The sequence below is a fragment of the Cheilinus undulatus genome, linkage group 1 (assembly GCF_018320785.1).
Source record: "Cheilinus undulatus linkage group 1, ASM1832078v1, whole genome shotgun sequence".
NCBI classification, from domain to species: Eukaryota; Metazoa; Chordata; class Actinopteri; order Labriformes; family Labridae; genus Cheilinus; species Cheilinus undulatus.
This window is the reverse complement of record NC_054865.1, coordinates 50,919,697-50,947,635: the sequence shown is the minus strand read 5'-3', so window position 1 is coordinate 50,947,635 and position 27,939 is coordinate 50,919,697. Positions and strand designations below refer to the sequence as shown.

The window sequence follows — 27,939 nt, the reverse complement described above, 5'->3', positions numbered from 1 at the left end:
CCCCCTTCTGCATGTGGCGCGCACTATATCTAAGAAGGCTGAACGCAGCATCTACCATTGATAGCTACGACTTGATGCAACAATGACACTTCTGTCATTTATTTTGGACAATTTCAACATGTAGAAACAAAAACAAAAGCCACAACCTTGTTAAAAACATTTATTTACTTTATACATCTTTACAGTCCTTTCGTTTTCCAACATGGACTATTCAACTTGTATCCTCATGCAGCAGAGCAGGAATGTCTCAGTTTGTAGCCATCATGAACGGCTAACAGGCTTCATACATTGTTACCTAGCAAAGCCTCGATGAGTCTGGAGCTGTTTGTAATAGCAGTTGTTACCACGATGAATTTATAACCTGGAAAACAGCAAAAATATAAAAGTAATCCTAGATATTAAAAGATAAATTCACAGCAATCAAATGGCAAAAAGACATATCAATCAAACATCAAAAGCAAAGACATATATTACCACTGCAGAAGTTACAGGCTTGCAAATGCTTAGCCTTTTAAATTTTTATTTTGACCAAATCTCTGAAAAAAGCAAGCAACCATCAGAAATCAGCCTTTAATTACCTTTCTCTCTGCCGAGGAACCGTAGCGCTGAAATCTCAGAGAATGTGCAGCCGCCGAGGAACATGACGAGGATGATACGCTGGGCATCACTCTTTGTTCTCGAATCAGCTCCGACACCCCCTTATGAGAGACAAAACTTCTGTAAATTCCTAGCTCTGTTTAACTGCACTTGGGAAATACTTTAAAAAGAATGGACGTTTCATGGGGGCTTATAATTTTGTCCCTATCTGTAAGCTCTCTATTAAATAAAGAGCATCATAAGTTCAGTTTGCATCATCTAACCTGTGACGGCAAATTCATGCCCATTTAGCAGCCGAGTTACTTCATCAAGCCCTGTCCAACCGTCTCGCTCCAGCACCTACAAAACAGGAAAAGTCCTTATATTATGGCTTTCTGTTTATTTATAACAAAGACTACCAGTCAGATGATGTCAGGTAAATCACTATGACTTATTTACTCACCTGTTCAATAAGTTTGCAGCTCAGAGGAACATAGGCACCGCTGAAAATGTACGCCATGTCTCGAGGGACCCGAAGGTCGTATTCTTCATCTGACTTTGGCACCTGTGCACAAAAATAAGGTAACATTCTCTTTAAAAGACAGAATTGTCTGAATAAAACACTTTGGCATGATGGGAAAGACATTTAGAGTAAAAGAATTTACCAAGTTGAGCCTTCTGCTTAGAGCTCTGAAATTGCTCTTTTTGGCAAGGGAGGAGAAGGCATCAGTAAGCTTTCCTGGAAAAAGAAAGAAAGAAAGAAAGGGTTATTTAACCACACAATGTAAATCCTGACAGGACGGGACTCTCAACCAAAACATCAAAACAATAACAAAAGGGTAGCTGGGAATTATGGGCAAAGTTGTTCCTAAATGTGCTCATATGTCTGGTTAACGTTGAACTGAACAGTTTTATTCTAAAGTCAAAGGAGAAGATGAACTGAGTTTGCTCTGCAAACAGAATGATCATCCATGCACCCAGAGACTGTACTCAGTCTGCACCCTACCTGTCACTTCATCCTGGTCCTGAATGCACAGTATGCTGAAACTTCTTCTGTGTTTCTTAAAGGATATGCCTGATCTGTTTTCAACAATGAGACTACCTCCTTTTAACATGTTTATTCTGAATTTGTTTCAGGGGCAGTTATGTAAGTATTGTGGCCATTTGCAAAGTTGTATAGCTCTTTTTGGGGTAGCTGTGACTCAGTAGAGTAGGTTCAACCCTGGCTCCTTCAGTCACATGCCGATGTGTTCTTAGGCAAGACACTTTCTTCAAAGCAAGCTCTGCATCAGTGTGTGAATGTAGGTGTGGCCTGTGATGTAAAAGAGCTTTGAGCAAGCTCACCATTTGGGTTCCCTTCTAAACTTTCTTTACAAAAAATAATTTTTGGTCAGTAATTTATACATTTCAAAGCCAAAATTCTACATATTGTACCTTTAAATCCCTCTTTAATAAGCCTCAAATTAAATGTGAGGTCATGCAAAGAGCAGTGATTATGATCAGGAGGAGGTTAAAATCTGTTTCACCTGCAGTCTTGTCGTTGACCAGTTTGCCCACTTTGCTCTCCATCACGGTCAGGGTCTCTCCCGGCTGCTGCTCCACCAGCAGCCCGAGCTGCCTCAGGTTGGCAAATGTGAGTAGGTGGTCCACGCCGTAGCTCTGATGAGACAGAGCAAAGAAACATAAGACCGGTGACTTAATAACTATCAGGATCATTTCCCACTCTCTCTCCATCTGTGATTTCCTGTGCTGTCTACAGTCAGACACAATATAAAGGCAGAGAAGGCCAAAAATAAACCTTTAAACAATTTAATTTCTTCAAACTGGGAACGTTGCTGTATTTTTATGTCAGAATTTAGCTGTATTAACACAGTTATATAGAAATGTAGGGTTTAACTAAACTGGCTGCTTTTGGGGAGCCACCATTGATAAGAAAAGAATAAACTCACCTGTAAATATTGTGCTTTTAATGACCTATAATCTTTTGGCAGGAGACCTGTCAGAAGAAAAAAAAACATCTCATAATTATTGATACTGTAGGAGAGTCATTTGTGTTTATAACTTTAAAAAAAGAGACAAGACTGCAGGTCTCTCCTTATAATACCAAGAGCCAATAATCTTATTTAAGAAACTATAATACACTATATGGACAAAAGTATTTGGCCGCCTGACAGTTACACCATCAGGGACTGTAATGTCATTGTATTAAAATAAATGTACTTTAATATGGAGTCAGCCCCCTTTTGCAGCTTTAACAGCCTCAACTCTACTAGGAAGACTTTCCACAAGATGTTCAAGTGTTTTTGTGAGAATTTGTGCTACTACTCACCGTTTTCTGTTATGGACAAAAGACACAGCAGCCTCAGACTTTCTATCATGGAGACCTAGAACAAGGAAAGCATAAATAAGTTCTCTGCTTAAATCGTTGCTATTTTACATGTTCTTATCTAAGACTGCCTCAGTAAACCCACCTGTCTGTTGATGTGCTCCTCTATGAAAGAGATACATTCACGGATTTCAAATCCTTCAAGTAAAGCTGGAAGAAAAAACAAGACATCAAACAAACGACAAAGATAATATAAAAAAAAATCCGATTTTACTAAAACCTGAATTAAGTACATGAATAAATAAATAATTCTTACAGTGTTCTGTCTTCAAAAGCTCTTGAAAATCCTGCTTTGTTTTCTTCTTCATGATAGATTCACTGGCGCCGATGTCTGAAAAGAGTTTTCTCCTCATTAAGACAGCTTTGGAAATAAAACCTGAGAATATGTGACAATCAACCTGCATTTACAAAATACAGTCCTGATGTAAAACTTACGCAGACTTAGCAGTCGATGTTCCTGTTTCAACCCTTTTAATTCCTCTGACACAAACGTCTTCATCTGCTTTATGTCCATCCCTCGCCGTTTCTGTGGAATTAATACGGGACAAAAGTATTAGCATTTTAAGTGACCTCTTACTGTTATCAATGATGGTAATAATGCGCGCTCACATCATAAGCAGTCTGGAGGTTCCTGGCTTTCTGACTGAGGAAACCAAAGACGTTGGAGAAATGTTCATTTCTGATTTCATTGAAGACCTATGAGAGAGGAGAGAGTTTAGAAGAAAATCCTAAAATATCAGCAGAAGAGGATTCCTCATTAATGTTTAACGTACCCTGTCCTGAGAGTTCAGCATGACTTTGACACTTTTGTCAGAGGAAGTAACATCAGCTCCAAACTCCACACATCCTGCAGAACAGATACCATGATTAGACATGGACTTGGAAACATGAATGTTCATGTAGTCTGCAAAAAGAATGTCATTGTTTAACTGAGAGATTTGATATGTGTTGTAAGCTGGAGCTAGGAGTACCTAACCATGTCTTTAAATTAGATGTGTAGTTCATCTTTCATACTTGAAGATGAAGGCATCCCAGACCATCTTCATAAGCTGAGCTTATTGTCATCCCTGTCCTATCATACAACCACAGTTCAATGTCCAGATTGGATCAGATATATTCACACCCGCCAAGTCTGCCAAGAATCTGGGTGTCATGACTGATGACCAGCTAAGCAATGACCAGTTTATGTGGTCTTGATTGCTCGGTCATGCCGATTTACCCTCTTTGGTTCCCAACCTGGAGTCCCCCTCCCCAGGGGGACGTCTGCTCTGAAGTTGTAAAAATTAGGTGTGCATATATTTAAACACAAACATGATTGGAAAAATAATGTACCACAGTATACTGGAGCCACCCTAAAAGATTAAAAATAAAGAAGAAACTTTTTTTTAGAAAGACTGTTGTTTTTGAAGGAAAAACACATCTTTTTTACATTATTTTGTAATTATGAACTCATGAATAAATCCTAGTTTTTAAAGTCATAAATTGATGGCATTGTAAAGTCAAAGTTTTATGAGAAACCAGACTGAAAAGAGTGGTGGATAGCCCCAGTTTACAGAAAAGTCTCTTCTAAGTCCAGATAATGAAAATGTGATTATTCTTGGCAGAAATCTCAAGTACTTCCTTACTGGTCAGTCCCAGTAAGAAGTACTATTTGATTAGGCGCTCAACTGCAGGACTTGTGCAAGGAAAACATCTTTATTTGGTCTAATTTTCCTCCACACAATTGGATATTTTTGACTTAATAATCTCAAAAAAATCAAAGCAAATGTATGATTTCTTAAGTTAAACATGTAATTTTTTTTGTAAATTAATGTTTTAAACCTGAACATTTTAAGTTTGATCTCAAATTAAGAGATACTCTTTGTTTTTTTTTTTTTAATTTTTAGAGTGGTCCTGAAAGAAAGTCATAAAAATGGAAAGCTGACACAGATGTTTTAGCAAGAGAAAGTGTGTGTAGGTCTGTTGTGTCGTGCTAAGCCCCTCTGTTTGTATCTAACAACTGTATACCCAGCATGGATGTTAGTACAAGGTGTAAACAGAGTCAGAGTGGTAGTTTACAGATTTTCGCCTCAAACGAAGTTAACTTTTCACATGTTACTTTAATACTCACCACATTTGATTCTAAATATATCATCAACAAGTCCTTCGTAGACAACTTGAGAGCACAGAGGGGTGACAAAGTCTACATCTGCATAGAAAAACACAATGTCAAGATTAAATACAGCACCCCTCAGTGTTTTGGTCACTTAGGATGGACTCACACTCGGCCCAAACACGCTTGAGCCTTAAAGTCCAGGTTGTTTGACCAGTGTGTGCACCATGCTGTGTCTAAGCATGGTATAACTCCTTTTCTTTGGCACGTAAAACAGACTACTGCTACAGAGATATATCTGAGCAGTGTGAGTGCAGAGGACTGGGCAGGGGGGTACAAGCACACTTTGGCATGGTGCAGAACAACTGGGCCTAGTGCGAGTGCACCCTTAGATTGACACTGATCTCTTTCTTACCTCTGTCAATAAGAAAAACTTTTCCTATTTCAGCTTGGCGAGCCTTTTGTTCCCCCTCCTTGACCTGCTCCCTCCACGACTCGTACGCCATCTGGTGCAGACAGACACAGTCAAAGGCAGTTCAAACTTTGATCATGCACTGCTTAAAAGCAGAGATACAATATTATCAGACACATCACAGTGGACCTGAAAGTTAAATTCAGTAATTCTACTCATACTGTACCTTGGAACATCGTCCAATTCCGTAGATTTTAGAGAACGGGCCGTAGAGGGAGTGAAGGAGGTGAAGAGCGCTACCTGCTGTCCTCACCCACCGCTGGTCACCTGCCTGTGTCATGCCAGAGAAAGACACAATTTTCTACTATTTCTATGCTAACTAATTCAAACTGAAAATATTTAGAAGCTTTAGCAATAATTTACATCACATTGTGAATCAAGATTCCCGTTAAAGGGCCTAACTGAATCCAATTTATCTACTAACAATCACAAGCCATGTTTCCAAGGAGGAACTTTCCATCAACAATTAACTTTACAGATTTGGTACCTCATTTACAAGCTGCAATGTCTTAGTATTTTCATCATATTTTAATCTGCAACTGATGGTTAATTTAGCTATCATAAAAAAGTAATTAGAAAAACAGATACATTGAATATATTTATTTAAATGAAAGAAAAAAAAATCAAAGACTGATAAATATGGCTAATATTCACATGAGTGGGATTTTCATTAAAATGTATTGCAAAATTCAAACAAATTATTCATGGTTTTTTATCCCTTAAAGTGTTTTCTACTGCAAACAGTTGCACTTTTGTTTACATCTAGTTTTTCTAATTTCTACAACAATTAATAGAGTGGGAAATTGGGAGGAGAAAGTTAAGAATAACTTGAGAAAGAAGCTGCAGGTCAGATTTGGACCCTGGCAATCAGCTCAATGGACTATAGCTTTCGTAAATCTGGTAGTGGTGACAGGTAGAAATCGCATAAAGTAAGGAATAAACATGAAGGCCAATAACCTTAGCATTTGACCTCCTTAATTTGATCAGATCATTTTTGAATGAGAGTGGAAATTTGTTTGACGTTTGAAGAAAGGCTTCTGGTGATAAAGCGCTCACAATATCTTGTAGGGACATATGGACAACCTGATTACCTGCCTGATAACCCTGTAAAAAAGTGTAAAAAGTGTATTGTTTTATGGGCTTTTCGTTGCCTTTATTTAGGAAACAACAACAACTAATGCAGGAGGAAAGGACAACAGCCTTTGTACATGAGGTGGGACGTAACTGCTTGTCCATTGGTGCCCTGATGCTGATGGTTTAGATCAGAGTACTCCTTCTCCATGGGAATCAGGGTTTCCACTGCCCTAAATCAGGCTCTGGGATATATTATTTCTCACATACTAACCTTGGTAATTGCCATAGAAATCTAAGGACATCATGTACACTTTTTTAATCCCGGTAGGAGACTCCATTTGTCCATGGGGTTGAAGAAGCCTTTGCACGGCTTACTACAGCCTGTACTTCCTTCAACTTTGGTGGCATGTAGGGTGGAAGTCCTAACTTGCTATTCTTCCCTCCTTTTAACAAACTTAAATAGATCCCTGTGCTAAATGCTGTCTGAACTTGGTCCTCATGCCTCCTTTTCCCTCTCTGATGTTCTGCCCTTCTAACAACCTGCTTTTAAGACCTTCATGCTGAATATTAATTCCCCCCTCCCTCATCTACTGAAGCCTTCCTCCACTGATTTTTTAACCATCATCTGGATCAAACTGACTACCCTCTCTCATCTCTTTTTCTGTCATAAACTCCAAATATTTCTACACCATATGCATAAATAATACCCCTGTAAAACACAAATCCCTTAATCCCCTCTAACAACATTACCAGGTCCGTATCTACTGTCTCCCACTCTTTCCTGTCACTTGCCCCAGGCAATATTTCTAGCTATTTGCTTAAAGGTTCCCTCTCTGACTGGCATGCTGGCCTTGATGTCATCATCCACATCCATTCTCTACATGCCATCCCCCTCCTACTCTGTCACAGTCTTAATTATTACTGAACTACATATTTACGCTTTATTGCAGAGCCTGATTACCAGAAAGTTGTCTCTGAAGAACTCGGGCAGCTCCAGACTGATGATATCCTCATCAAGTGGAAGAAGGTAGAAAGACCATTCATCAGTGGTCACATCTATTGGGACAATACACAAGTTAAAAAACTTTATTTCTACAAACACTAACCACTAGAGTAGAAACAAAAATGTAGATGCTCACCGCCAAAGATACCCTGCTCCTCAAGCACCGCCTCACACGCATAAAACTGGAAGACAATGGAGGCATGGCAGGTAAAGATCAGGAAATAAACACAGCAAATCATAGACTATGAACATAACAGCAAAAGAGAGTGACCTTCTGAGGAGTAAAGATGATCTTGTATCTTCTGTGTCTTCCTGTTGCTTTGTCTGCATTGGCCACATCTGGAACAACAAGGATTACAGCATCAAAAAAACTCTACTCATTTAATAAACGAGTTAGAATAACGATATTTAATGTTAATGATTCTGGGTCATGGGTGACTTTTTGGCATAAGCACCAATGTTATGCCTGAGATTTTGGTGCCAAAACAATCAATTTTTACTGTTTAAATCTACCTCCTCAGCAAGTCAGCATTAGACACGCGGTCTTGTCAACGACAACCATAAATGCACCGAAGAGAAGTTGTCACAAAGGAGTCCAGCTAGTGCTTCTACCCGTCAGTCAACACCCAGGCATCACAAATGAAGACCGAAAGACTCTCTCATTCTCATTCTGATATCTGGAACACCACACTGGCTTGGTCAGCAAACCCATCGCCCCATGAGTGAATAGTTCAGATCAATTGAACACACCAATATTCACAGATTCATCTAAGCCAATACAAATATCAATACTGTTATTTAAAATGTACTGCAGACCTAAAACATTTAAAAGCTTAAGGATGAATGAAACCACAATTTTCAGTCCTTACAAAACAAAGTTTACAAAATGAATACTTGTGCAAATCAGTTGTAAATATTGGCAGAAATGTCCACACCTGCCACTATCGATGATTCACTTTTAAGCTATCTGCTGATATCACACCAATATTATCATGCATCCCCAAATGAAATCATTCAAATTTACTCACCACATATCCACTTCACAGTCTGTATTCTTGGCCGTATCAGAAAACAGAGCCTGCAAGAAAAAGACAGCCACATTGTCATGCAGTTACATCAGCTGTCTGTGTAAAATAATGAATGAAATGTGAGGGCTGAATGGCTCACTGGTCTGAAGTGCTGATAATGGGTTTATATTCCACTTTGTAGAGTTTGTCGACTTCATGTTGCTGAAGAAAATGGGACAGATGTTTTAAAGAGACACTGGAACTGAGGTTTGATACAAGATACAGATGATCTACAGGTGATAACCCTCACCTTTAGTGTTGACACATTGGCAATACGATCCAGCGGACTCATCAAATCTGCTTCAATGAAAAGGTCCTTCTTCCCTGGCAGCTGTGTAACAAGAAGAGGAGGATTTAAGGGTGACATTTGAAATCTTTAAAATGTGAAATAGGTGTAGGACATGCCCATCTTGATTTTTTAACACCCAATAAGATGATGTCTCCATGTTGGCAATGGTGGGCAGTGAGAGCTAGTATGGAGGTGGGTGGTTCTGGGACACTGGTGGTCACTGTTCAGCCCTGTGGAGGTGTCCTGGGACCAACTGAAGGAAACACCAATATAGAGGGGTTTCCACTTGACAACCCCGGTGAAGTGTTCGCTCCTTGTTGCCCATCTGTCAGCATGGCTGACTTGTGGAGGCGAATATTAAGGATTTAACTGGGTTTAGGGACTTTTTCTCTTATCCTTTCTGTGGCGCACACGTATTTTGCGTTTGCTCCAAACTTGGCCGTATGTCTGCAGATTGAAGCAAGCACAGTCAAATGAAGCAAACTCAAAACGTGACTGTTTTTGTTCCTACCTGTTCCAGCAGGTAGATGAGCTGATCCCTGGCCAGCCTCTTCAGCAGAGAGAAGTCAGGCAGCTCCGGGGAGTCTCTCCTGGCACTGTGAGCCATCCTGGGCCACCACACCCGTTATTCATCCACTGAACGAAAAAAAAAAAATAGTCGTGAATTCAACGACTCCAGAAACAAATTTTCACATTTTTTCCTTTTAGAAAACTACAACCATCAGAAACAGAAAGAGACGATTATCTGCTGGATTTAATCTGTTAGCTAGGTTAGCTTGTGGGCTAAAAACAATCTTGACATCAGAATACGGCGAGCAAACAGAAAGGTTAACACTGACATCGAAATTATAATTAAAACATCTAATCGCCAGATATACATACGCACTGAATGTCCACCAAATTGAACAAAAAGGGTTATTTATCTGAGACCAGGAGCTACCTGCTTCCGTAGCTACAGAACGGAATCGATCCCGTGACAGGCTGTTTCTTTCCGGACAAAAACAGGAACGGACCTCTACACTAACTGAGAGGAGAAGAGAGGTGTTGTTGGTTGTGTTGACAGCTGTGGTCTTTCTGTCACTGGCTTTACTATGAGTTCAGACGCAGTTTTATTGTTAGAGACGGCTAATTTTGCCGCAGAGAAACATCGAAACCAACGACGTAAAGACGAGGAGAAAACGCCGTACATTAATCACCCAATCGGTGCGTAGTTCTGACTTTAATTTGATACCTTCAGGTGCTGCTCGGAAATCTCTCAACACTTTCAGTTGAATGCATAGTAAATGAAATCTTCTTGGATTTCTTCTTGTTTTGTAGTTTTTCTCAGTCAGTATTAGTTTGTAGTTAAAGATGCACTGACACGTATCACAGCATTGGATTCACAAAATGATTCAATTGCAATTTCTCACGATTTTGCTATTTTTCTGTGATATTGGAGGTTGTTTTTAAGCCTTCAAGGCACGAAGACCAGCTGGGGTTGTTTTGGACCTTTTTATAAATAAACTTAAACTTCACCTTATTTCTTAAAATTAAAAACATAAATTCAATATCTGTTGTAAATGAAAGCACGAGTCAATATTTGTTGTCAGGTGTAAATATTCCTGTAAGACAGTGGTTCTCAGCCTGGGGGTCGGGACCTTCTTCCGGTTAGCGAGGCACTGAGAGGGGGTCGCCAGATTCCTTCCAAAAAATGAAGAATATTTTAAAAAATAAATGCATAACAAATAGTTAAATCTAAAATAAAAACATGGTCATTTGGTGAGATTTATGCTGAAATTAAAGTAATGTTTAAAATATCCTTACAGTGCAAGTCTGCATGACTGTTCTTGAATGTGTTCAACTATGCTCAGGAACAGTGGGATCCCTGGTCTCTGGGACCCTTATTACGGGGGTCGCAGGCTGCTTTTGGATGCTCTTGTTCAACTTCAGTAGCTCACATGCGACCTTGATATGAAAAATGTATTTTTTTGAAAGAGTAAGGAAACTATATTTTATTTTTTTCATTTTTAAAATGGTCACAGACTCTAAAAACAGAACCATACCTGTCCAGACTCTGTCTTCAGGCCCATCCATCCATCCATTTTCTACACTGGTTATCCTTTTCTGGCTTGCGTGAGGCTGGAGCCTATCCCTGTTGTCACCTACAGACTCAAGTCTTTATAAAGATTACAAAACCCTAAAAATCTGATAAAACCATATCATACTGTGATGCATACCTGTTTTCACTGAATAATATTATTGCATGTCTGTAATGAGTGTAATATGACCGAGGCATTCTCTTCTGAATGAAAGAAAATGTTTAATCGTCCATGTGTGCTCAGTTTACCACTTTATGAAAAACCTAAGAGTTTGTGTTGACTTTGCTCTGTCTGATACTCACAGCTCTGTGTGTGTACTTTTAAGGAGTTGCCAGAATCCTCAGCCATGAAGCTGGCGTCACAGATATCGAGGTTTTACAGGTTTGTTATCAAGAGAAAGTCCCTCACTGTGGAATTTATTGCTTCTGTGCTTGCTTTATCAGACCCTGTTTACATATTTCTTTGACATCCATGCTAGGAAATCAGATACCAAGACAGACAGGACTTTGCATTTAACAGAAGTAGATGAACAAAAAACTGACAAAAACATTTTAGGTCCAACTTTTTTTTTATTCTAAAAAAAAATGATTCAGAATTCTGAGGAATTTAAAATAAAAGTTGTGTCTGAAAATATTTTAGTCAGGATTTTGAGTTTAAAGTCTGAGAAAAAAGTCAGAATTCTAACATTTTTCTCTTAATTCCTCCTAAAACTAGAATAATGCACAGCTCTTTGTGAGTGATCCAGCTCTTGGTGCTTTGGTCATTAGTGTTGTGAAGCAATTTAATGGATGTGATGATGAGAGATCTCACATTTTGGTTGTTTCATTATTGACGTTAATAAAAAAAACACAAAACAAACAAAAAAAAATCTGCACTTACTGATGTTGTTTCTTCTTGTCTAGATCTTTGCTTGTGTTGTTCTTGCTCTCAAATGTACATCTCTTTGGATAAACAGTTTAAAATGAAAAAATGTGGCTAAAACTACACAAAATTTTGATTTAAAGGCTAAAATTAAGACTAAATTTAAAATAGCTTTCGAACCAACACTGTTTTATGTCCATGCAGAATAGCCGCGTTAACACATGCTTCAGTCTTTAGTCATTCTGTAGTTTAAGTTTTAAACCTGATTGCATAAATTCCCACAGTGTTCATATACTTTCCTGCAAAAATTTACAACATTTTAACCTAAAAATATGTATAAGAAACCAAACTGAAAACAGCGGTTCGATTTTTCGGCTTCTTGGCTTTATATTCTCAAAAATTGTCATTTTTGGTTCATGTAGATTTACAACTTTTAAAGTAGAAGAAACTATCTTTTTTTGCGTAAATTAATGACTTTTTAAACTTGACAGTTTTTAGTTTTTTCTTAAAAAATTAACAGATCATATTTATTAACCTTTCTTTTCTAGAGTGGATCTTAATACACTGTCATAATCATAGTTCATATAGATCCTTATTCAATTTTAATTTTTCAATGAAGACAATTAAAATCGATGCGTGGTTTTTCCTGGGGGTGCTTGGCCTTTTCTTAGATGCGAGTGGAGAGCCCTTAGGACAAAGGCTGTTCTAGACCAGCTCTGTATGTAGTCTGAGCTATCAGATATATTTTTTTCTTCAACATTTAGGTGCGTCCACACCAAGCATTAAGGATGACCTCTCGGTATCCAGTTACCCAGCACAGATGTTCGTGTTAGGTGTAAGCGGGTCTTGTTCAGTCTGTGTCTTTGTGTTGCAGGCAGCTCTGCTCCACGACACGGTGGAGGACACAGACACAACTCCTGAGGAGCTCGAAGCAAAGTTTGGGCCGACTGTGGCTCGAATTGTTCAGGAAGTGACGGACGATAAAAGTCTTCCCAAACAGGAGAGAAAACGTCAGCAGGTGGAGCATGCTGCCCACTGCAGCCGCCAGGCCAAACTGGTCAAACTGGCTGATAAACTGTACAACCTGAGGGACCTGAACCGCTGCACGCCTGTCGGTCAGCACTCTCTCACTGTCACTGCACTTCAACTGTAACTAGGTCATCTCTCAGGGTATACAGACATATTAGACTGTTGAAATGCAGTATTAGGAGAGCATTACATAGGAATACACTGATGCAAATGCTGACATTTAGTAAAACCAACTACCCAACTACTGAATCAAATTAATGATTTTTCTCCAGGCAGAAGAAGTGATATGCTTGAAAAACTCTGATTTGTTTTCATGGTCAAACAGGAGAGAAAAAGAAGGCATAGTGGGAGTGTTTTAGACTGACTGCATGTTTGCTGTGTGATGACTGTGGCGCGTGTTTTACCTGGTCTGAAACAGCTGTTGCATCAATAAAAGGTATTGGGAAAAAGACAGGTAACCGCAAGCATCAGCATCAGCATCAGCAGCAGCATCAGCGCTAATTTTCACAACCAGTGCATCTCTAGCATTATATTGTAACTAAACTCATAAATATCCCAGTACAAGAACAATCCCAGGGCACCGGTCCCCATCGTGATTTCTTTTGGTGTTATTCTTGCAGGTTGGACAGCCGAGCGGGTTCAGGAGTATTTTGTGTGGGCATCAAAGGTGGTGAAAGGACTACGAGGAACCAACTCAGCTCTGGAGGAGAAATTGGATGAGTTATTCAAACAGAGAGGGGTTGAGCTCTGACAACACAGCAACAGTACAACGGAGCACAGACCAGTGAAATTACAAACACATAACAGTTAACAGTTTTGTACTCTAAATTATATAAATAAATCTCATTTCATATACATTTGTGTGGACCTTGTATTTTAATAATGGTTGTCAAGTTCAGTTGAGGGTATTTTGAAAGTTTGTAATAGTTTTATCCAAAAAGATATATCAGCAGAAATGGCAGACTTCTTCTCTTACAAGTGAAGAACAGGTTTCTGTCTAAGAACCAATCGGAATCAATTTTTACTTTACATGATACTCAGCACACTGTATAAAATTAAATAATTTTTCAACAACAAATTTGCCATGAGAAATGTTTAATCATGTTGACCCTATCCTCCAGCACTTAATTGTTTTTACTTATGTATATTCATGTAAAATAAAATAATGTCTGTAAAATATAAGCATATATATACAAAAGCCCTAAGCAACCATGCCAATCATAATTGTTTTTTTCCCCCATGATAAATAAATAGCAGTTGAGGAAAGTTCTCAAACTCTTAAGAAAATGTCTTATGTCATCTTGTTATCATAATAAGCCTTTTATCTCAAGATAAAAGTTAACTTGTACAGTGCCTCTGACTTTTATGAAAAGTGCTTTATAAATAAAATGTATTTATATTATTATTATTATTAAGAAAACCAAAAAAAGATCTGAAGAGAAAAATCAAAATTTGAAAGTTACAATGCGAAACTGAGTCAAAAATAAAATTATATGGAAGCAATCCCCTTAGGACTTCTGTTTCACCTCTATGTCTGTACAACGCCTGGGTTTTCTTCTAGGTATTAAATAGCTGTTATAAATGGATATTCACATTGATATGTTAGGGTCACAACGAGGAATGGAAAATAAAGAGGAAAAGTCTATTTTTTTGTAAGTTATAACGTAAATTTATGAGTAACAAAACTCAGGGTTTCAGAGTTTCAAAAGTTGTACAAATATTAAAAAATATTTGGAATTCGGATTTTTAATGTTCTTTTTTATAAAATGAATTTCCTGTGTGTGTGTGTGTGTGTTTTTTTTTTTTTTTTTTTTTTTTTTACGGTAATGAGGTACTGTGTATTTTAGCTGTAGTGGAGTACAGCTAAAATTTATTTGAAAGTTTTCTTCATCTTTAATATTCTCGTGTATCTGTACTCTATCTATATTTCTCTGAAATATATTGTGTTTGTGGTGAAAAGTTATCTGGAGCATTAAAATGGTCTACAAGAAAAGTTTGATTGGATTTTTCTGCGTGGTTGCATGTTTGTGTTTTTCGGAGGAAATATCCGTCGGAACAAATACACTTCCTGTCCGTTCGCTTCAGCCAGTTAGACTTCCGTTAGCTTGAAGCGACGACGAGCTCACGGTTGTCTGATTAAAACACTAATTTCTCCTGTTATTTAGGTTATACCTTCGACCAGGCAGTCATGTCTAGTCGCGAAGCCCTCAACATGAAGCTACCGCCGATCCAGTCCACGGCCGGAGCCGTGCCGGTCCGGAATGATAAAGGTGAGAGCTACGAGTTAGCGGCGTGCTAAGTTAGCATGGTGTTATGGTTGAAGGCGTCAGTGTGTTGACTGGAGACTTTCCGCTAATTTCGTCTGTGGCTCTCGCAGTTACAACGGAGGGTGTCTTAGCGAATGCTTCCTCTTTTAGTAATTTCCATTTTAACGTTGAAATACACTCTCCATCCCCATTTCTATGAAACAAATAGAGACTCCCGAGGATTTCAACATCTATTGTTTGTAACTACGACCATCCGGTTTATTGTCGCCAGTCAACACGGTCACCACTTGAACCAAAACACCTTGTAGTTTGGCGCATACACGTCTATCTTTGGACCACAGTTAAAACGAATTATCCATCGGAATTAGGGATGTCCCCCCGCCCCACACATACCTGTACAGTTCTGAACGTTTTAAAAAAAAAATATTACGGTTATTATTTATTACATGACATGATCTTTGTTCGTCCTCTAAACTATTTGCCAGTGTTTCTGTTTATCACGGCCATAAAGCAATGGTAGTGGAAAGAAACTACAGTATTACATAACATATTAAATTAGAGCATGGCGATAAACCTAATTCCCCTGGAAGAACAGATACATCTTAAATCACAAAGCACTGTATTGTTCACTGGTTTGTTCTACTGGATTCACTGTGGCAGGGTCCAGAGTGACCCAGATCAATCAAAAACATCCTTTTTTTGTTTGGTCTGATGTAGCTTTCTAATATATTAGGATTCTGATTTACCAAGATTTTTTAAATGCTTGAAATATTTCACTTTATGTGTGGTGAATTTAGGCTAAATGAAAGTTAATATTTATGAAAGAATGAACTTCTCCAGTAGATTTTATTTTTTTGGATGCACCTGTATACATGCAGCTCATTATTGTCTCTGTCTTCCCAGGTGAGCTGTCCATGGAGAAGGTAAAGGTGAAGAGGTACGTGTCCGGTAAACGTCCAGACTATGCACCCATGGAGTCATCAGATGAGGAGGAGGAGGACTTTCAGTTTGTGAAGAAGGGGAAGGAGATGGAGCCTGAGATGGAACTGGAGGAAGAGGAGGTCTCTGACCCACGTCTTAGACGCTTGCTCAACCGTGTCTCTGAGGATGTGGAGGAGAGGTATGGCACAGTTTTCAGGATGGAATCTTAGTTGTGAATTTCTGCCATACAAATCAAATATGATTATTTGATATGATTGGGTCTCATTCACCAAGATATGCCCACAAATGTTTTAAAATTAGTTCTTAATAAGACCCTGAAAGTCCCAAAATGACTGCACATAAGGTGATTTTAGGCCCCCCTCATTTGACGGTACATTGATTCAATCACTAAACCGCTGGAACTTGGTTGACTATCATACCTATGTGTTTGTGGTTTTTAAAGTTGTGAATAAGTGTTTAATTTTAACATCAAACTACCTCTAGATAGTTTATTAAAAATCCTAGATAAGAATACTGTAGTGAATGTCAGGATCTTACAAACCAGGTGAGTTTCTAAGAATAAATTCTTTCCTAAAAATGTAGACTAATGAGGCCCATTGAACTTTTTGACAAAAGAATGGTGATTTAGGAGTGTTCCCTTCTATTCTTTCTCCTCAGGCTGGCGAGACACAGACAGATTGCAGAGCCTGAAGTTGTAGCTGAAAGCAGCGAAGACTCTGATGAAGGCACGTGGCACCCAGAGCGCGAGGAGAGCAGCGATGAAGAAGAGGAAGAAGAAGAAGAAGTGGATGATGAGGTCTGTATTAATGCTTTTTATTTTAAGGTTAGAGTATGCTGAATTTTGGCACTGAGAAGTCTACATTAATAACAAAATGACAAGACCAATGTCATGTAATTTTAGTTTGGTTTAGGATTACATTACATTACATTACCCCAAATACTCAAAGCCAGGGAAGTCCTTGATTTTCATAATTGTAAACTGATCTCTCAAAGCGAGAAGCTGTTTAGGGTGGCACTGTAACACTGCAAACGATCCCAGAATACTTTGTGAGCACCTTGCAGTGTAAACCAAGAAGCTGTTGCTACTTTTACACAGCTTTCTCGTCACCTGATGTTCATCCATTAAACTTTTATTCCCAACAACCTTCCATGTAATCTTCTGATATTGTTTTGATAAAGAGCCCCCTGGTGGTAGAATGTACATCCGGTACCTTTAATCTAGTATACTCCAAATGCTTGTGACTGTCTGTGAGAAATCCTGTCTGTTTATTTCATTTTAAAGTAAATGTTTACATGTGAGCTTTTTTGTTCTGTACAGGAAATTGAGCGCAGACGAGCAATGATGCGTCAGCGAGCCATTGAGCGTAAGAATGAAGAGATGGAGGTGATGGAGGTGGAGGAGGAAGGGAAGTCAGGGGAGGAGTCAGAGTCTGAGTCTGAATATGAAGAATACACAGACAGCGAGGATGAAGCAGAACCTCGACTCAAACCTGTCTTCATACGAAAGTAAGGACTAAAACTACTGCAGATGTTTTTAATGCAGCAAACCAGATGTTCATGCAGTTTGTAAATTGTCTGCATTTGTACCACAGGAAGGACAGAGTCACAGTGGCAGAGCGTGAAGCAGAGGAACAGAGGCAGAGAGAGCTGGATGCCGAGGTGAAGAGGCAGGCGGAGGAGCGGCGGCGCTACACCCTCAAGATCGTAGAGGAGGAAGCCAAGAAGGAGTTTGAGGAAAACCGACGCACGCTGGCCGCTCTGGAAGGTCTGGACACTGACGGGGAGAATGAGGAGGAGGAATACGAAGCCTGGAAGGTCAGAGAGCTGAAACGCATCAAGAGGGACCGAGAGGCACGAGAAGTGTAAGTAAACATGGATCCTGGACCTAAAAATGACCTGATAATGAAATCAAGAACCTTCACAGTGCTGTAAATTTCAATAAGGATGGTTGTCTGTTCCACAGCATGGAGAAGGAGAAGGCAGAGATCGAGAGATTCCACAGCCTGACGGAGGAGGAGCGCAGAGCTGAAATCCGAAACAGCGGCAAATTAATCACCAACAAAGCCAGCAAAGGGAAATACAAGTTCCTGCAGAAGTACTACCACAGAGGAGCCTTCTTCATGGTGAGAAATAGCCTGACAAAACCCTCTTTGTTTACTGTTACTAGGTTAGACAAACTCTCATGTCACTGGCTCCTTCGCATTCAAAACAATTGAAAATTGCCCAAAAATTTGACCAACTTTTATTGATATTTAATAGATTAGATTCTCTGGTAAATTTGGCCTTTGTAAAAAAGTTAAGAAAAAAATACAGTAGGGTGTGAGGACAACTTCAAATCTCTTAGTCTTACAAAAATATTTGATTTTAAATAAACACAAGCTATTTATGCCTAAGTGCGGGCACTTTGTGAAGAAATCCCTAGACCTTAGTAGTGGCCCCCACAAGTAAACCGTGTAGACCAATGGGCAGCAAAAAGCCAGCACTTCACCAGGATTTACAAGTGGGAACCCCTTCCTTTACTGGTGTTTTGTTTAGTTAATCTACAACAACTCTAGAGGGCTGAACAGTGATCTTCAACATCCCAGAACCACTCCTCCCCATGCTCGCTCTCACCACGTACGATGCTAACAAGCAATCTGTTTCTTTTCTTAAGCATCCACATAAAATCCTTAGAAATATAAACTATATAGATGTCTATTGGGCACCAGTTTAGCTAAGTCGATACAGAGGCTGCAGTCCTCGGGGCACTTGTCGTGGGATTGGTATCAGTCTCGGTGCTGTTTGACGTACACCCCCCCCCCCCCCAGTCTCTCTCCCCTTTTTTCCGTCTCTCTTCAGCTGTCCTATCATAATAAAGGCAAAAAATGCCAAAGTAGGCCAGCATTTGCATTAAGTTGTAAGCTGAGGTTAACCAAAGGTTTTTAAAATCAACTATCAATTTAGGAAACAGGTTATAAAATACTTTCAGGATGTGATGTACATATCTTGACTTGCAATGCATACACCCAAGGAACAACTTCTAACCATGAAGTTACTAAATTAGCTTCACAACAATGTCACTGCCATGCACTAAATTTTGAAATCTTTTTTCTTTGTTCCAGCTGATCATATTTGCATCGCTGATGTTAGATTATAATCTGTATTTTAAAATGTAAGCTCAGCCTTTATCTCTACCTGGAAACATCTTGTTTGCAGTGATCCTGTTTAATTGACAAATTAAGCTTCTAATCACATTTAACATTTTCATGTTAAATAAAGATTAACCTTAATAGCTTAATATTCAAAGGGATTATCCGGGCACTTTTTTGATCAGTTTCAAAGATATTTTAGTGAGTTGTTATTGTTTTCAGTGAGAAAAAAATAAATAACAGATGCTGAATGGAAGTCAGACATTTAGGAAGCATTTCTTTATTACTGAGAGTTTCCATCAGTGAACAGATGTAAAAACAGCTGCTTCAGGGGCTTATGAATACATGTTCAATAATACATATGCATTATAATTTAAATGTTATATTGATTTGTGTTTCAGGATGAAGAGGAGGACGTGTACAAGAGAGACTTCAGTGCACCGACTCTGGAGGATCACTTCAACAAAACCATTTTACCCAAAGTCATGCAGGTCAGCCCTCTTTACTCATACAGGTTTTACATAGGAATGGCACAAATAGCAGCATAGTGGTAGTGGTGCAACTATAGTTGTCTGAATGGGTTTTTTTCTTTCTTTTTATTTTATGGATTTTTTTTTTTTGTTTCCAAATCTGAGTGTTTTTTGTTTGGTTTTTTGTGTGTGTGCGTGTATTCCTGTTATAGGTTTATTGGGTGAATTTTACAGGAGCAGAAGTGGGACAAGGAGAAAAATAATTCAATCATTGCATGATATGTGTTTGTTAGTGGGCTGCTCCTGTTGCCAGTTACAAAGATGCGTGATTAAGGACTACATCTTCACTTCTTAAAGTGCCGTTTACCAGAGTCTGTATGGATAAGTCAACATCCGGCTGCAGGATAATTTTCTGAACTTAAGTTTCTGATTGTTGTCAGTTACCTGCATGACAAATGCAGACCCATTCAAGTAGAGAACATGAACACATCTTAGACAGTATTTTGGCTTTATTTATGTCCAAGTCCTCTGCTAGACATGCACCCCCTATCAGGTTATTTGACTCTGTAATTTGATGGGGTTTTTTTTCCCTCCTAAGGTCAAAAACTTTGGTCGTTCTGGACGCACCAAGTACACTCACCTGGTGGATCAGGACACCACGTCGTTTGACTCTGCATGGGCACAGGAGAGCGCTCAGAACAGCAAATTCTTCAAACAGAAGGCAGCAGGCGTGAGGGACGTGTTTGACCGGCCCACAGTGAAGAAGAGGAAGACTTAAGATGTAATACATGCAGCTCCATCTCTGTTCAGTCTCTGAAGCTGCACGGCGCTCCAGATAAAGTCCGTTACCTCCATGTCAGGATAAGAAAAGACTGCTCTGATAAAATGTATCTATCAGGAAGATTTTTTTCAACATCAGTTTGTTTAAAGACAGAAAATACAAGGAGCAGGTGTTTTAGACTTATTAATGACCACAATATTTTAATGAGGGCTAATGGCTGCAAATAGGGCTTAGATTACTCTAAATTATTCGGCATTCTGCATTTGAGGCTGGCTACCCACGAGATGATTTTCAAATCTTGAATCAGATGTGACTCAAGAAGAAAAACAAACATACAGGACGATGGATTTTGTTGACAAGACGTCCTTTTGCCACTAAATATGTTGAGAAGAAAATGGGTAAAATCCTGTCTGAGAAAGCAGTGTAGTTTGTTTGTGAGCTGCAAAGGATGCAACATCCCATTAGAGATGTTTCCTGGTCTACTTGCTGCCATTGTTTATTGTGGATGCTCTGTTGGAGACGGCTTGATCTGGATTTGTAGATATCAAAGAATCGTATCAACACCACTGAAGGATTGTTTGTACTAATGGTTGATCACAGCATAGCTCAAATCGGGCCATGTCCAATGATCGTTTCAGGGGGAAGTTGAGCTTAAAATCATTAAGTACATAGCTAGACTAAAGCCTGATTTATGCTTCTTTGTCAAAGCTACGCAGTAGCCCACAACATAGGTATGAGAAGGAACCCTGAACCCTACAGAGGCCTGTGCTTGTAGCTGGCGTGCATCTTCTCAAAAGTGTATCCATGTCAGACGTTGACTACAAGCCTTGTTTGGTCTGCTGAGTTGCACTGGAGATTAACAGTAATGCCTACAGCCATATTTTAAGTACTCTGCTGCGAGATCAATGCCTGCAAATATCAGACGTCATCCATGTCTCTCTGTGGCCAAATGAGTGCAGAAATTCCCGTCCTCTGCCTCAGCTGATCCAGCAGACGTACCTTCCATCTTCTATAACTGCAGAATCAACTGCTGATCAGTATTTCATAATTCCAACATAATATGCTCTGTTGTAGCCAACATGGTTTCCTGTAAAAACTGGTAGGAAATGTGGCCGCAGGATCGGGAACTGGCCTTAAAATCGCACCGTTGAGTACATGTTGTGGACGTACCATTGCACATGCATGTAGTGCTCATAACTCTCAGTAAAATCCCCTTTGTATGAAATACTAAGGTTTGTGACTTTTGGTACACTTAGCAGCCAGATCAAGTTGCATTCATATTGTAACATAATACACAGATCCTTGTGCTGATTCTGTTTTTTTCCCTCACTTTTGTCAAACCAGTGCTGTTTTAACTTCCTTTTTTGTGAATAAAAATTTGTATTTTGATTTATTCTTATCCTTTACACAGAAAGAAAACCATTGATCAAACTGTAGACAGACAAGGAGTCAGTTCAACTTTTATTTAAAAAAAAAAATGAAGCAGATTCAGTGATGAAGGTTTGACCACTGAGTTTGGTTCAGTCTCAATGAACCCTGGGCAGAAACTAAACAAAGCAGTCCAGTGTGCAGATGCTTTTTGTCTTTGTTCAGTTGGTCAGAGCCACCAAAGCCTCCACCACGTTCCCCATGTGTTCCCTCAGACTGCGCTCCGCCACCGCCCGAGAAATCTCCATCTCTGACATCTGCACACAAACATCAAGGCAGTTAATCAATACTTATAAAAACCTCGGATTAAGACTGGTTAATATGGACCAAAAAACAGCTGGATATGTTCTGCAAAGACATACAATATTAGAAAAGGACTTACAATTAGCTCTACATCCTCTTTCTTGATGGTGACTTTGGCCAGCTCCTTTTCTCTGGAAGCAGAACAACACAGTGAGCACAGATGAAGATTCTCAGTGTAAAAACAAGAAGTCAGAACAGGGTGTGTGGGATAAAAAATACACTAAACATTAAACACTAAACAACACAAAGTCATTTCTTTGGATCTTCTGGAGCAAACTCAAACAGCGACTCAGATATGCTAAGGCAGAAACGCTCACAGCTGGTAGCAAAACAGTGCCAAACAGAGGCTTTCTGGGTTGAAAATAAAATGTTTCAAAAATGTTTCATATAGTTAACGGCTGTACCTGTTTGTACACTCACATTAAGCACCACATTGAATATCTCACTGGCAAACTTCAGCAGAAACTTTGGTTTCTTTATACAAAAAATGAAAGAAGTTGAAAATTTAATCAACATTCCCACCCATGCTTGATTATGGTGATACCATCTACAGACATGCTGATGCATCCATGCTTAAATCTGTAGACAGTTTATAACTCTGCTATTACATCCATGACAAGAAAAAGCTCCACAACCTCTCTAGAACAGACCTGTGATTAACATCTGTATCTTTTCATCTATAAATCCTTGATTGGACGCACCATCTGCTGAACTGGACCACTGGACATAAACAAATTCCCCTTAACAACTGTCTGATACTACAAATACTGAGGGTTTGCTCTGAATTTGGAAAATCTACCTTTAGATTTTATGTCCCTTAAAGGTGATACTATGTATAACAATACAATACAATACAATACAATAAATGGACCTTCACAATAAGAGGAAAAGCTTCTGAGCTTCATGTAAAAGTTCTTTTTTTCTGTGATTTACTTCAGAAATTCAAATTCCCATACATTCTAGACTCAGTTAGACCAAAGTGAAAATATTTCAAGACTTTTGTTTGTTTTAATCCTGATGATTACAGCTCATGAAAATCAAAAATCCACTATCTCAAAATATTAGAATATTGTGGGAAAGTTCAATTTGCAAAGGTTTCCCGAGCCTTCATTCTCTCATTCTGGTTCAGTACACACAACCACACTTATGGGGAAGACTGCTGACTTGTCAAATGTCCAGAGGACAATCACAGACACCCTTTAGAAGGAGGGTTAGCCACAGAGGGTCACTACTGAAGCGCAGGCTGTTTTCTCAGAGATGGTATCAAATCATTTTCATGAAGAGTTAACTGGAAGGGAAAAGTGTGGTAAAAAAAAGGTGAACAAGCAACAGGGATGAACTCAGCCTTCAGAGGATTGTCAAACAAAGCATTCAAGAACAGGGGAGCTTCACAAGGAGAAGACTGATGCTGAAGTCAGTGGATCTAGAGACACCACACAAACGGGTCCAGGAAATAGAGTACAAGTGTTTTGTTCTTAGTTGAGCCACTCTTGAACCACAGTAAAGTCATTAGCATCTCACCTGTGCTACGGAGAAAAAAGAAATGGAAAGTCCTGCTTTCAGATTAAAGTAAATGTTAGATTTCATTTGGAAACTGAGGTCCCAGAGTTTTGAGGAAGATCAGAGTCGAACAGGAACCTAGATGCTTTGATTCCAATATGAAGTTTCAACAGTCAGTGATAGTTTGTGGTGCCACGTCATCTGCCATTTTAGAGAACTTCATGCTTTTGTCTGCTTTATGGAGATACAGATTTCCTTTTCTAACAGGACTTGGCACCTGTCCATGCCAACCAAAACTACCAGAAACTGGTTTGCTGACCATAGAATTACTGTGTAATTGGCCTGACCTGACCTAAACCACATAGAGGATCTTTGGGGAAATGTCAAGAAAGCGTGAAAGACATCAAACTCAACAATACAGAATAGTTGAAGGCTGCTATCAGAGCAACCACATCACAATGCATAGGTGCAATAACTTGTGTAAAAGAAGCTTCAACTACTTACTGAGGATATAAATAAAAATAATTTTCCAAAGGGTAAGAATTTCTGTATTATAAATCTTTTTTGGAACGGTTGTTTTATGATGTTCTAACATTTTAAGATGGGGATTTTTTTAATTCACGTAAGCTATAAACTGTAATCATAAACATTTAAACAAAAAGTCTTGATATATTTCACTTTGTATGATGATATTCTTATTTCTTTAGATGCATCTGTATATAGAAATTGATACCGGTATTGGCCAAAATGCATTTGGAAATATTTGCACACATGCAAACATTTACCTCGCTGTAAACTGCGTTTTGACTATTTTACTAAGTTCTACAATATTTTCTTACACTTTTTCATTATTTGAAGCAAATTTATGTCTTTATTTGTTTCACAGTTGGGGACGTGACTCGTACTAGTTTTGAATTCTTCTTTGGTGACTTGGACACAGTCTTGGGCTTGAGCACAGTGAAGACTTAACTCTTCAAGGTTTAGTGACAGGATCAACACAAATCTGAATACTAGTACCCTTTACATGGACAGACCATACCTTTCTTGTTTGGCTTTCTGTTCTCGTGATCTTCTGTCTCCAATCACTGACATTGCCTGAGGAGAAAACAGTTTATATTAATACAGGTTCTAGTATGAAAACCACTTCAAATATCTTTTCATTTGGCAGAACCACTACATTTTTTCGTCCCTCGACTTCATCCCCTTTTGTTGTGATGTTCATAGTATCAGAGGGCATTCTTGCTTATCTGAGGTGTGAAGTAAATATAGTTATCTGAATTTAAATAAATACAAGTAGACGATACATTAATACATTCATCAAGGCAATGGGGAAAAGAGCATAGCCGCTTTGGCTAGCTAACAGACAGTAAGCTAATCAGCTCTTCAAGAAGAAATATGTTTTACAAACATTCAATTTGATCAAAACTCAGAGTGAGCATACACTATTAAGACAAACGACTCATTTTGAATACTTAATCTATGGATTGGTGATGATTCCTGTGATGCTGTACCGACAGTTTAGCTGCCCTGGCCGCATGTTTCCCGGCTAACGTTAGCTCCGAGCTCTCACCGTTTCTAAATCAGAACTGGAAATTTCTTTCTCCTCCGCATAGTCCGTGACTCTCTCCAAGTCTGCGGCTCCGCTGTCATGTTTCCGAGGTTTCTCTGCCGGTTTTCCAGTGCAGTTTTCATCGGCTTCCAGATCCAGATCGACGTCTCCCTCGGCCGCCATGATTGCTCCAGTGAAGCCGGAACGAAAAGAAAGGTTCCGCACAACGTCGGGAGACAAACAGGGAAGGACCGGAAAAGAAGACTCTAAAAATTAAAAAAAATCGAGAAGGGTCTAGCTGCAGCTGCAGCCGCAGCCGCTACAAACCACGCCTACCCCAACGAGCTACCCCTAAACCTGCCCTAAACCTGACCAGTGGAAACTAAAATGGTAAAGCTAAGCTAATAGCACCAGTGGGCGTATTATGTAGGTACCGTGTTTTGTAGGGGGCGTGGTTTGTACTCTGGCCGCGGCTGCTGTTAGGTATTATTGAAAAAATCTACTACTACCACAACAAATACAACTCAAAAGAATAACAACAACGACAACAAAAATAATAGCAATTATATACTATATTTCTAATCGTAAATTTATGAATTACTGAACTAGGAAACTTTCTGTTTTTTTCATGTAAATTCACTTTTCTTTCCACTTTTAGACTTGAAAATTTCATTTCTTTCTCAAAAAAAAACAACCTTTATTTATATAGCACTTTTAAAAACAGTGGTCTACAAAGTGCTTTACACACAGCAAGAGCAAAAACTCAGGGAAAAATAATCAACAATCAGAGCTCTGTAAAATCAAACAAGAAGTGCAGAACATAACAGAGTCAGTTCAAATGTTGGAGAGAATGTGGTCATTGTATGGCAGATCACTCACATACAGTATATTCTGGCACTGCCCTGTTTTCAAAACCTTGGAAAATGTCTACACTATAGTTTGCTATGGTTTTTAATTTACTTGTTTATCCTTCTCCTTAGGATCCAAAACTCCCTAAAAATAGATACCTCCTCAGAATTTTTATGGAAGCAAGCAAAAAGGCCATAACAAGGAGACGGCTCTGTAGGGAACCACCCACGATCAGTCAATGGGCAGGTATAGTAAAAAACATTCAGTGCATGGAAAATTTGATCTTGCGTCTAAGACTGCAGAAGGAAAAGTGTGAAGTGACGACTGCCACGACAGACGATGTCATACCACGAATTCAGCCAATCCTCTTCTCTGATGCGTCTTGGTGGGACGATGGCGACACAGTCCTGGCCTGTTCCTTCCGTGTCCCAGGAGGTGACTAGGTTGTTTGGCTCATTTCCCCTCCAGTAGCCATCATCTCTCTCCAATCTCATTCCATTGACCCACTCGAATGTCTTCTGTCACAAATTCCTCCAACCCGATCCAAGCAGAGAGCAAATGCTCTTCAGGGTGCTCCTGAGCATACTGCAAGGTGAAATTCGTGAGGAAGGCCTGGTCTTCAGGATTTAGAACAACAGCGAGGTCGCCGGTGTTTGACATACACTCTTCGAGTGCTTCTTGCCATTTCTTCTGTGTTGAGAACATTAGGAAGCAGAGTGTCGAATGCTCGGTCCATCCAGGGATGCAGCGTGAACACAGAAGTGTCTGGTTGTCACAGAATCTCCACAGGAAGAAGAGTTTGTCTGAGAACAGGATGGAGTGCTGGTGTTGATTTTCTGCTTTCAGCTGTATGGAAGTGGTCTGTTTGATGCTCAGAAGCTCTTGAAACCAACTTTTCTCTTGGTCCAGAAGGTTAGACGCATACCAAAGAGCTATGATCAAGGAGATGATTAAAACAGGTTGCAAGATGGTCATGAAGTAAAAGAAAGCCTAACATTCTCCCACATCTTCCTCAACTGGATTTTCTTGAGCTGGATTTTCTTGAACTGCTTCATTAGTAGAATTGTCCAGTGGTACACTGAAAAAAAATTCAAAGTATAAGAAACAATAGAAATTCTTCAGACTTAACCCTGAACAAGAGACACAGGCTGTGATTGCAGCAGAACCATAGACAGTAACAAGAATTGGACCAAGCCTGTGTGACGTCAACCGGCGGTCTAAACAGCTTTTGAGGCCAATCCGTAGCAGCCTCCATACTGAAATCGCCATCTCAACCAAACTTTGGATCAACCTAACGGCAGACAGGAGACCGCCCACTGAGCTTGACTGCCTGTCAGCTAAAGCTATCGCTAAAGCTAGCCTTCTGGTTGACAGATTTCCAATAAAAGATTTATATTTGCCCCTTAACATTAGATATAACCCAGTAGTCACAGTTAGCTTTAAAGCACAGAATAAACACGTAGTCAGAGTCATTTAGGGCTACCTGACTTGTATACCTGACTTGTATATCCTCTGGGTCCACCTTGTTATGGATGACTTCTATTTGATACAGCTCTAGTCAGGATTTGAGTTCGCTGCTCTGCGTTTTTTTCATGCAATGATTAGCTAACCCTCTCTGTAATGCACAAATATCATGTTTTTATATATACACTGTGCTGCCAACAACATTTCAATCAGGCAAGCAATTTCAAATGTCAGTATTCTCTTCCACCATCTTCTGAATTGCTGAAAATTGTGAATTTAGTTTTGTTGGGTTTAGTAGCCTATAATGCCACCTTTATACTCAAACACATCT

General features: G+C 39.3%; 4 protein-coding genes across 5 annotated transcripts; 2 read left to right on the top strand and 2 right to left on the bottom strand.

The window, feature by feature from the left end:
- Positions 1-146: 146 nt before the first annotated feature.
- vps33b (VPS33B late endosome and lysosome associated) lies at positions 147-10,012 on the bottom strand. 2 transcript variants are annotated; one of them, XM_041793100.1, is made up of 24 exons: positions 9,900-10,012; positions 9,471-9,595; positions 8,921-9,001; positions 8,771-8,832; positions 8,632-8,681; positions 7,875-7,942; positions 7,740-7,785; positions 7,562-7,656; positions 5,693-5,797; positions 5,470-5,560; positions 5,073-5,150; positions 3,736-3,809; positions 3,572-3,658; positions 3,398-3,488; positions 3,219-3,293; positions 3,048-3,112; positions 2,906-2,960; positions 2,526-2,572; positions 2,103-2,235; positions 1,242-1,315; positions 1,040-1,141; positions 861-936; positions 579-698; positions 147-361 (listed from the first exon to the last, which is right to left on the bottom strand). In XM_041793100.1, the coding sequence occupies exons 2-24, from the start codon at positions 9,564-9,566 to the stop codon at positions 282-284; spliced, it is 1,851 nt and encodes a 616-aa protein (XP_041649034.1). In that variant the 5' UTR covers positions 9,567-9,595; positions 9,900-10,012; the 3' UTR covers positions 147-281. The 2 variants fall into 2 exon arrangements, with proteins under 2 accessions (XP_041649034.1, XP_041649042.1); XM_041793108.1 differs by having other exon boundaries at positions 9,842-9,917.
- On the top strand, positions 9,946-13,782 carry hddc3 (HD domain containing 3). The gene is made up of 4 exons (XM_041793121.1): positions 9,946-10,162; positions 11,363-11,418; positions 12,773-13,013; positions 13,548-13,782. The coding sequence occupies exons 1-4, from the start codon at positions 10,051-10,053 to the stop codon at positions 13,676-13,678; spliced, it is 540 nt and encodes a 179-aa protein (XP_041649055.1). The 5' UTR covers positions 9,946-10,050; the 3' UTR covers positions 13,679-13,782.
- A 1,226-nt stretch (positions 13,783-15,008) lies between these two features.
- On the top strand, positions 15,009-21,904 carry mfap1 (microfibril associated protein 1). The gene is made up of 8 exons (XM_041788854.1): positions 15,009-15,197; positions 16,098-16,314; positions 16,794-16,932; positions 17,455-17,642; positions 17,729-17,998; positions 18,100-18,259; positions 19,666-19,755; positions 20,333-21,904. Exons 1-8 carry the CDS (start codon positions 15,116-15,118, stop codon positions 20,510-20,512), a joined length of 1,326 nt encoding a protein of 441 aa, XP_041644788.1. The 5' UTR covers positions 15,009-15,115; the 3' UTR covers positions 20,513-21,904.
- Positions 21,905-21,963: 59 nt separating this feature from the next.
- Positions 21,964-25,532, bottom strand: hypk (huntingtin interacting protein K). Its single transcript, XM_041788865.1, has 4 exons — positions 25,317-25,532; positions 24,786-24,841; positions 22,326-22,377; positions 21,964-22,200 (listed from the first exon to the last, which is right to left on the bottom strand). The coding sequence occupies exons 1-4, from the start codon at positions 25,476-25,478 to the stop codon at positions 22,105-22,107; spliced, it is 366 nt and encodes a 121-aa protein (XP_041644799.1). The 5' UTR covers positions 25,479-25,532; the 3' UTR covers positions 21,964-22,104.
- Positions 25,533-27,939: the final 2,407 nt, after the last annotated feature.

Excerpts from the sequence above, each read along its gene's own strand:
- mfap1 (XM_041788854.1), top strand. The coding sequence starts at position 15,116 with ATGTCTAGTCGCGAAGCCCTCAACATGAAGCTACCGCCGATCCAGTCC. Across the intron at positions 17,999-18,099 it reads GACCGAGAGGCACGAGAAGT|CATGGAGAAGGAGAAGGCAG; the intron begins GTAAGTAAACAT and ends TCTGTTCCACAG. Across the intron at positions 19,756-20,332 it reads TTTTACCCAAAGTCATGCAG|GTCAAAAACTTTGGTCGTTC; the intron begins GTCAGCCCTCTT and ends TTCCCTCCTAAG.
- hddc3 (XM_041793121.1), top strand. The coding sequence starts at position 10,051 with ATGAGTTCAGACGCAGTTTTATTGTTAGAGACGGCTAATTTTGCCGCA. Across the intron at positions 11,419-12,772 it reads CAGATATCGAGGTTTTACAG|GCAGCTCTGCTCCACGACAC; the intron begins GTTTGTTATCAA and ends TTTGTGTTGCAG. Across the intron at positions 13,014-13,547 it reads GAACCGCTGCACGCCTGTCG|GTTGGACAGCCGAGCGGGTT; the intron begins GTCAGCACTCTC and ends TTATTCTTGCAG.
- vps33b (XM_041793100.1), bottom strand. The coding sequence starts at position 9,566 with ATGGCTCACAGTGCCAGGAGAGACTCCCCGGAGCTGCCTGACTTCTCT. Across the intron at positions 2,961-3,047 it reads AGGAGCACATCAACAGACAG|GTCTCCATGATAGAAAGTCT; the intron begins GTGGGTTTACTG and ends TCCTTGTTCTAG. Across the intron at positions 1,316-2,102 it reads GGTCAACGACAAGACTGCAG|GAAAGCTTACTGATGCCTTC; the intron begins GTGAAACAGATT and ends TTCTTTTTCCAG.
- hypk (XM_041788865.1), bottom strand. The coding sequence starts at position 25,478 with ATGGCGGCCGAGGGAGACGTCGATCTGGATCTGGAAGCCGATGAAAAC. Across the intron at positions 24,842-25,316 it reads CCAGTTCTGATTTAGAAACG|GCAATGTCAGTGATTGGAGA; the intron begins GTGAGAGCTCGG and ends TTTTCTCCTCAG. Across the intron at positions 22,201-22,325 it reads AAGAGGATGTAGAGCTAATT|ATGTCAGAGATGGAGATTTC; the intron begins GTAAGTCCTTTT and ends GTTTGTGTGCAG.